The 8,764-nt window shown below is 30.2% G+C and overlaps 1 protein-coding gene across 1 annotated transcript; it reads left to right on the top strand.

Annotated features, from left to right (window-relative positions):
• The first annotated feature begins 4,798 nt into the window (after positions 1-4,798).
• On the top strand, positions 4,799-7,216 carry LOC114386319 (patellin-4-like). Its single transcript, XM_028346284.1, has 5 exons — positions 4,799-4,882; positions 5,016-5,897; positions 6,020-6,144; positions 6,242-6,386; positions 6,708-7,216. The coding sequence occupies exons 2-5, from the start codon at positions 5,025-5,027 to the stop codon at positions 6,960-6,962; spliced, it is 1,398 nt and encodes a 465-aa protein (XP_028202085.1). The 5' UTR covers positions 4,799-4,882; positions 5,016-5,024; the 3' UTR covers positions 6,963-7,216.
• The last annotated feature ends 1,548 nt before the right edge of the window (positions 7,217-8,764 follow it).

Raw genomic sequence — 8,764 nt, 5'->3', positions numbered from 1 at the left:
AAACCTGTTAATTGAGTTACCCTTCTTTAATCTCAGCCATTGAATATTTTATAAATATATCCAATGGTAATAATCAATGCTTCATGGGTGAGGGAGGAATATTAGTACTTCACCTTAGAATCCACCTCAAGTAAGACCTATGATGCTTTTGAAAATGTTTCTATTTAGAATTGGACTTTGGAGTAGACTTAATTCTATGAAAATGATCCTCACAAGGTCGTTAGGTCATCGGTCTAACATATTTATTTGACATGACAATTATGTTAGACTCTCTGGTTTAGAGGATTAGAAACCTCCCAAAAAGAAGAAGACATTTAGGAAAACTCAAGTAATTTCATTGCTTTTGTCTTATTACATTGATAATCTATTTATAAGTTTTTCTAAACCAATTTAAGTCATCATAGCTATACCGTCCAATTCATCAACATAAAAATAGTGGGAGTGAATATTGTTGGTATCAAATAATCTCATTTAGAATGCAAAAATATACCTCATAAACTTTTAGAGTGCATATATTTATAAGTTTTAGGCCATGATTTTAAAGCTATTTTATATCAATTGATATCATGAAAGTTGTATCCTTGCCTTCATCGACATGAAAATAATGCAAATAATATATTATTTGGACGAAATAACCTCATTCACAAGTAAAAAAAAAAATACAAAAACAAATCATTAGAAAACTATTAAAGTGCAAAACATATATTTTTTTAGTTTTGAGATACCTTTTTTAAGTCTTTTTTAAACCGATTTAAAGTGTGAAACTTATAATATTAGATTCATCTGCATAAAAACTATCTAACTTAACTAATTTTTGAACTATAAAACATCAAAAATATATATAAAAAAACCCGAAAAGTCACCTCCATAAATAACATTAAAACTAAAATTTTAATTACTTCACTAAGTAAAATTTCACAATTAAAAAATCAAAATGAATATTTTAAATTGTATAAGAGAAAAAAATAAAGGAAAAAGTAATTTTCCTAATTAAAAATATTTTTTAAATAACTAAATAAGTGAAAAACGACAAAAAGAATCTGTTAAGAATTCAGTTATGGAAAAACAGAATTCTCAACGTGTGTTGACTGTTCCACGTAAACATGTATTAAAGGGACAATCTAATGATATTTAAGAGGTAATGTCTCTTTAGAAGTTTCCAAACACTTTACATTCCATTGTGTTTGTCACACCAAGTACTATGAGAAGGCAATAGGAATAGGATCAGTTCTGGTTGTTGATCCTATAACCAATAATTAATAACATCCTAACACTTTAATTCGTGCATTTCACATTGAGATGCAGTTGCTAATTGGTATCAATCTGTTGGGGTTGGCAATTGTCACCGCTCTCAACTATAAATACTATGATTCCCTTCTCATGCAAATATATTCTATCTATTTATATTGTTACTCTACCAAATCTCTCTTAAATGTTCAAGATTTTGTGGGTGCAACCACTTGTTTTGGTCATGTTTTGTTGTGTTTCACCACTACTATATCAATAAGATTGTTATTAACCTTTCTAACAATCTTTCAACATAGATTAGGAAAATAGTTAGACGTCAAAATAATCATTTTCACTGAGTAGGTCAAACAGAAAACCACTTACCTAGTTTTCGATTGAACTTGTGTGTGTGAGAGAGAGAGGTTATTTTTCACCATAACATTTACAACAAACAGTAGTCAAAACTAAGTACTTCAAACTATTTAATCTTGGAAGAAATCCTGTTTTTTTGGTGTCCATTGTAGACCAACACGAACATGGTATTTTTGTATGGTTTTGTGTTTTTTTTTTTTTTGTGTGTGCGCATACGATACATCTAATATTCAGCTATAATTAGAATCTTGATCCACTGAATCAAATCAAATTTAATATAAATCAGAAATAGTTGCTTGAACAGAACAAAAATGGAGATTAAGAACAAAATGGTAGGCTCGCTATTAAAAGTAGAAATTAAAATCCCCTTTTAAAGTTTAGTCCATATATTAACTTCAATAATGGTTAGTACGTAGCTATGCACTCCAAAATATGAGAAAAGGGAGAAATAATCTGATCATTATATGGTTACTCATAAGCTACTCGTAATTTGAGGGAATATATATATTAATGAGTCATCCTTGTATGTATTAATATATTTGTTCGTATATTTCCAACCGTCCAATCACATAGGTCACAGTGAACAACTAATTGATGTCTAGACGAATATTTGCCATATTTTTGCAGAGATTCTGCAGAAGTCCTAACACAATCTAATCTTTTGTTTTCCTTTTCTTTTTGTACCAAATCACAACTCACATAGCCAAAGAAGAAAAAAGCAAGAAGGAAAAAAAAAAAAAAACAGCTCCTTCCAGCTTTGATGCATGGTTGACTATGTCCCAAAACTAACATGAATGAATGATTCCAAACTGGAATTTGATAAATGGAGTGCAATAATTCAGAGTGAAATACTATTAAAAATATTTTTGTCTTGAAATATTAAAATATTGTTCTCTCAAACAAATCGAATCCATCCATATCTGTGACATTCAGGGACAAATCTACCACGTTATGGTTTGTCGTTGGCCAACTAAGCAAAGTGCTTAAAGACCAAGTTAAACTAAGGAGCAAATATTTTTGCTAATCATAAGGTACCACGTTTCAAGATTATACAACGAACGGGAACTCTTGGTAGGCGTGGAATTAGTCATAGACCTGATTTAAAAAAAAAGACTTAATCAGTATTCCGCATAGATTATTTAGATAATTTTTTTTCTTCTCAATTTTGCCTTCAAAATTTATACTCATGACGTTACATTGTGAGTGAAATTTACAGTCTATAATTTACTTTCACCTATTGAGTACCTATACCTGAACTTTGGGCATAACAATATGATTACTCCAATTAACTTTTTATTTCCATGCAAAATGGCTATTGTTTATTTATATTATGATTTTCCTATCATATATATCAAGTTTATAGATTAAAGAGAGCAAATAATAAAAATTTTCTCATGTAGTGATTTTTTTTGTAATTTTGATATAATAATTTTTTAATGACAATTTTTCTATTTTTCACCTGTTTAACTTATGCATCAGGAGGTTTTTAATTTGTTTTTTTAATCACTAGTATTATTATACCAAGGGATTAGAAAAAGTGGCCATTTGACTTGAAATGCCTAAAAGAGATGGAAACTAATTAGTCATGGCCGGTTTTATTATTTTTTTAAAAGGCAAAGTTGTATTATATATGATTGCAGCAAAAGCTACATGCAGAAGGTGTACATATACAAAAGATCTAACAATCTAAGTTAGATTACCTCAATTCTCCTTCTCCTAGCACAAAACTCTACTTACATCAGAAGGTTTTCACAGACAACAAGTCATGCACATGCATAATCGGATTTAAGTACCAATTTTGATTGTTATGTTTTTACTTTAACTTCTCTTTGTTAATGTACGTGTTTATTATTATTGCTAAAAATACATGGGAAATTATTTGTCTTCTTTTAATTTGCATTTGTTTCTTTCAGCATTTGGAATACCAAATTTATCAAAAGTCCTTTTCCCAACACTCCAGGTTAAATTTAGGCATGAAATGAAAGTACACCTCACATGTGACATTTCAGCTCAAACCAGAGAACGAACTTTCACATGGTGAAAGGAATAAATTATAAGCTAAAGCAACAATTAAAGCACCTGTTCATTATAAACTCAGTTTTAATTGTAGACACAAGCATATTTCTATTTGTACGTTCACAGTCATAGTGAGTGTGCTCTTGTGCCTATGCTTTTATACCTCTTGCAAATCACCCAGGAAATCAAGGATTCGTTCTTTTGATTGCCACAGTCAATTTAAATAAACTTTTTAACTAACGCTAGTAAGAGAATTAGTTAAAAAACTTTTACACCTTATTTAAAAATTCCTTTTTTAACTTCTTTATAGGTATTCATAAACTCAATAAAGTTAGATGTTTTTACTTTAAAAAGAAAATTTAAAATAAAGTGTTAACTTTTTAATTTTAAATTTATTGTATCACAAAAATATATATAAATAAATTAATATAAAACATTGAAACGTTACATGAAAATTATTTATAATTACTCTTTTCATTCATTGTGAACTTCAAACAAGTAAACCTGAAATGCAATAAGAAAAAATAAACTCATTTTCTTGTGTTAAATTCTTGATTCAAATAACAATGATGACTGTCTGATTCAACTAACTTGATGTTATATTTTGAATTAAATATTTGGAGGAAAAATTTATTTTCCATATTACTATCCTGCTCAAACAAAAATGATTACTTTCAATAAAAAAATATAGATGATGAAGACACAAAAATTCTGGAATTCAAATAGTATGAAAGTTTTGCACAATATTATCTAATGACATATTATTATACATTATAAGTTTATTTATATTTATAATATTTTTGAAAATCGACTTAAAAATAATTTCCTTTTAATTAATAAGTTAAATTTTTTTATATTGATAATATATCAAAATTAATCTCATATACAAATTAAATTCTACAAAATTGAATATTCAGAGAGAGAGAGAAATAACCTGAGACAAAAAAAAATACTAGTAAAGAAAGAGTATGATTGTGATTGCTGTCCCTAAAAGCATAGTTAGTTATAAAAGTGGTGGGCCCAAATTGATGGCTTCCAGAGCAGCAAAACAAAACAACATCTCGGGAAAAAGAATCCCCAACGGCTCCTCTGTGTTGGATCCACTTATGTTACCGTTGGTGGGCCCCATCCCTTTTCCTTTTCTCACATTTCAAATTATATATTACCCTCACAAGTCACAACTCATCACTCTTACAAACATAACACATTCAGATACTCACTCACCTGTTTTTAGTAGTTTCTTCCCTATTTTCTGTTCATAACTCAGGTTTGTGTGTAACGTGTTTCCTTGATAAAAGCTCTTTTCATTCGTTTACACCCCTTTTTAAGGTTCTGGTTTGTCTCAAGTCAAGTTTTCATTTTGTTTTTGTTTTTGTTTGTGTTTTTGTTTTTGTTTTCAGTTTGTAACTATGACTGCTGAGGTTATGGCTCAAGAGGAGACACAAGCAGCTGAGGTTGTTGTTGCTGTTGAGCCCCTGAAAGAGGAGAAGGTTGCTGAAGAAAATGTGAAACCAAGAGAGTCATCAGTGGAAGCATCCAAACCCAAAATGGTGGAGAAAAGCTCTTCTTACAAGGAAGAAAGCAACTACCTTTCTGATCTCAAGGAGTTTGAAAGAAAGGCTTTGAGTGAACTCAAGTCAAAGCTTGAGGAAGCTATCTTGGGGAACACCCTTTTTGAGCCAAAGAAGGAGGCTTTGCTAGAGAATGAAGAGAAGAAAAATGAAGGTGAAGAGAAGGAAGAAGAGGAGGAGAAAAAGGTTGACGTAGAGGAGAATGATGTGTCTCTTTGGGGGGTGCCTCTTTTGCCAAGCAAAGGTGCAGAAGGTGTTGATGTGGTTCTGTTGAAGTTTTTGAGGGCTAGGGAATTTAAAGTTAATGATGCATTTGAGATGCTGAAGAAGACCCTTAAGTGGAGGAAGGAATCAAAGATTGATTCTGCTGTGGATGAGGATTTTGGCTCTGACTTGGCCTCTGCTGCTTACATGAATGGTGTTGACCACGAGGGGCACCCTGTGTGCTACAACATCTTTGGTGCATTTGAAAGTGAAGAGCTTTACCAGAAGACTTTTGGGACCGAGGAGAAGCGCAGTGAGTTCTTGAGGTGGAGGTGCCAGTTGATGGAGAAGGGTATTCAGAAGCTCAATTTGAAGCCAGGTGGTGTGTCTTCATTGCTTCAAATCAATGACCTTAAGAACTCCCCTGGTCCTTCAAAGCTTAGGGTTGCCACAAAACAAACTCTTGCAATGTTGCAGGACAATTATCCAGAAATGGTGGCAAAAAATGTAAGTTCTTTGCCTTTAATGCTCCTTTTTGAATTGATTGTTTGTTTAAACTGAATTGGTCATATAATGTGATGCTATTTTGATGTTCTAATTTTGATAAATGTGTTTGTGTTTCATTGTAGATTTTCATCAATGTTCCTTTCTGGTATTATGCTCTCAATGCCCTTTTATCCCCCTTCTTAACCCAAAGAACAAAGAGCAAATTTGTGGTTGCTCGTCCTAACAAGGTCACTGAAACATTGACCAAGTATGTTATTCCATCCCATCCATAATTTAACCATTTTTGTCCATTGGCTATTTCAATAGCATTCGATTAATTATGTTAATTTCTTTGTATGAAAAAGGTACATTCCAATTGAGGAGATCCCACTTCACTATGGTGGTTTCAAGAGGGAAAATGATTCTGAGTTCTCTTCCCAAGATGGTGCTGTTTCAGAACTCATTCTCAAGGCTGGATCAACTGCAACCATTGAGGTTCCTGCATTGGAGGTGCCAACTAATTTCTTAGATGTTTTTGGTGTAGTTCTCTGACCAAAATTGGAGTTTTACAGTGATAATAACATTTAATGCTGCAAACCTTTCTTATGTGGATTATCAAAATTAAAACTTCAATTTTGATTTGAAAACAATGACATTTAATGCTGCAAACCTTTCTTATGTGGATTATCAAAATTAAAACTTTAATTTTGATTTGAAAACAATGACAAAAATATATAAAGAACTACATTTTTGTAATCCTATTCGTTGTTAAGCTTTATAAATAAGAGTGTTGGACTCAAAAGGTTGTTACTTGTTGCATCATCTCAACAGGTTGGAAACTCTTTGTGCTGGGATTTGACTGTTCTCGGTTGGGAGGTGAGTTACAAGGAGGAGTTTGTTCCAACTGATGAGGGCTCTTACACGGTTATTGTTCAAAAAGGGAAGAAAATGGGTTCACAAGAATGGCCTCTTAGGAACACTTTTATGAACAGTGAACCAGGGAAAGTTGTCCTCACAATAGAGAACACTTCAAACAAGAAGAAGAGGGTACTGTACCGTTACAAGACCATCAAGAGCTCCTTCTGAGAACACAATTCAGAAGTTGCTTATAGTTAAATTGTGTTTTGCTAAATTGTGAGAACACTTTTGTTAAATTGGGTTTTGCTTATAGTTTTGGAGGTGGGTGAGTAGTTGTGTGAAGACTGAAAAACAAGAGCTATTCTTTCATTGTTATTGATATACCATTTTTTTTTCCCGAAATGAAATTGATTGAAAGTTCATTCATTTTTCCTGTGCCAATAATGTACCTAAATCTACTTAAATGATTTCTTCTGGGTTTCCTTGAAAGTGTGTTCTTTTTAGTCACCAAATAAATTTTTTTATCTTTTATTTCTCAAATTCAAAAAATACTCTTTTTAATTCTCTTCTCAAATGAAAGTTTGTATTTTCTAGTTTCTCAAATTCTTAGAAGAAGGGAACTTGTAACATTTGTTGCATACGTGTTAATTATCCAAATAAAATATTACTAAATTAGTTTTCAAAAATCTAAAATAAAATGTTATTATACTTGCATTTTTTAAAAAAATACTAAAGTAAATGTCAAATAATTTTAATGAAACTAATTTAATGACTTTTAAAATATTTTTTTATTTGTGTGTCATTTTCTATTTTTTTCTCGATTATACCCTTATGAAGATTAATTATTTTTATATACTCTCAAGTTAGATAATAAATTGGATAAATAGTTACTTTTGTAACTGAATGTGTAATTCGCTGATAATTACATTCCTAAAAGATGAAAATAACTTATGTGACACAAAAAGATGAATTTGTCACTGAAATAATTACCAATGTGGTCATACTGACTAGATTGGATGAAAATATCAGCAAGATATCATTTTTGTTGGATGAATAATATCAATATTTTTTTTATCGAAGAAAAATGTCAATAATTTGTTTTGGACCTAAATGTCAGAATGCTTCATAGACCAAAATATCAATAAGTTATAATTATTGGATGAAAATGTTCCTAATTTTTTATTGAAAATAAATATCAGTATGTTTTTATTGAACTAATTTGTTAGACCAAATATTTTGTTTCATCTAAGGATAAAAATATAATTTTAGGATAAATTTTTGTCATTTTTTATCGTTACAAACATAATATTACAATAATCACTTAAAAAATATATTGACAAACATAATTTAAAATAAACATAATAATAATGATAATATTAATTACCAATCATAATTTGTCCGTCACAATATAAATTATCCAAATAAATATTATAACAGTGTATGAATCATTACAATTTTTTTTCAAATTATAGTAATTAGTCACAATTTACTATAAATAAAAGATAAATATATCTTATATTTTACTTTTTCGAATCTTGACTATTTTATTAACGGTGACGGATGGAAGTTAACGTTCAGATATATTTGTTTGTCGCACCTTTTACACCTTTGAGGACTAGATGTTGTATTTTTATTTTTTAGGGATGCATTTGTAAGCGGAGTGGAAAAATGAAAAGTTAAGAAAATATTATATAACAAATATGCCCCTATGTTGACAATTGGAGATGGTCATGTTGACAATCTTTCATTGACAAATTTGTCTCTCTCTGTCAAGTAGACTATTTTATTAACGATGACGGATGAAAGTTAACGGCCGAATATATTTATCATACTTTTTTACACTTTCAGAGACTAAATTTTATATTTTCAAATTACACATAGACAAAAATGAGGATTTACCCTAATAAATACTATTACGTTGAGAAATTAAACAAAACTTTGCATCTACTACCAAAATAGTAAAATTAATTTCCAAATAAGAGAAAATTTATTAGTGTTCTTTTAGTCACCCAATATTTTTTTTTATATTT

Source organism: Glycine soja, chromosome 15 (assembly GCF_004193775.1).
Source record: "Glycine soja cultivar W05 chromosome 15, ASM419377v2, whole genome shotgun sequence".
In the NCBI taxonomy this organism is placed as follows: Eukaryota; Viridiplantae; Streptophyta; class Magnoliopsida; order Fabales; family Fabaceae; genus Glycine; species Glycine soja.
Note: the sequence above shows the minus strand (reverse complement) of the source record. Positions and strands in the feature narration are given on the sequence as shown.

What these genes read in the sequence shown, in the direction of transcription:
- LOC114386319 (XM_028346284.1), top strand. Translation starts at nt 5,025, where the DNA reads ATGACTGCTGAGGTTATGGCTCAAGAGGAGACACAAGCAGCTGAGGTT. An exon ending in CAGAAATGGTGGCAAAAAAT is followed by an intron (nt 5,898 to 6,019) that starts GTAAGTTCTTTG and finishes GTTTCATTGTAG; the next exon opens with ATTTTCATCAATGTTCCTTT. An exon ending in GTCACTGAAACATTGACCAA is followed by an intron (nt 6,145 to 6,241) that starts GTATGTTATTCC and finishes TGTATGAAAAAG; the next exon opens with GTACATTCCAATTGAGGAGA.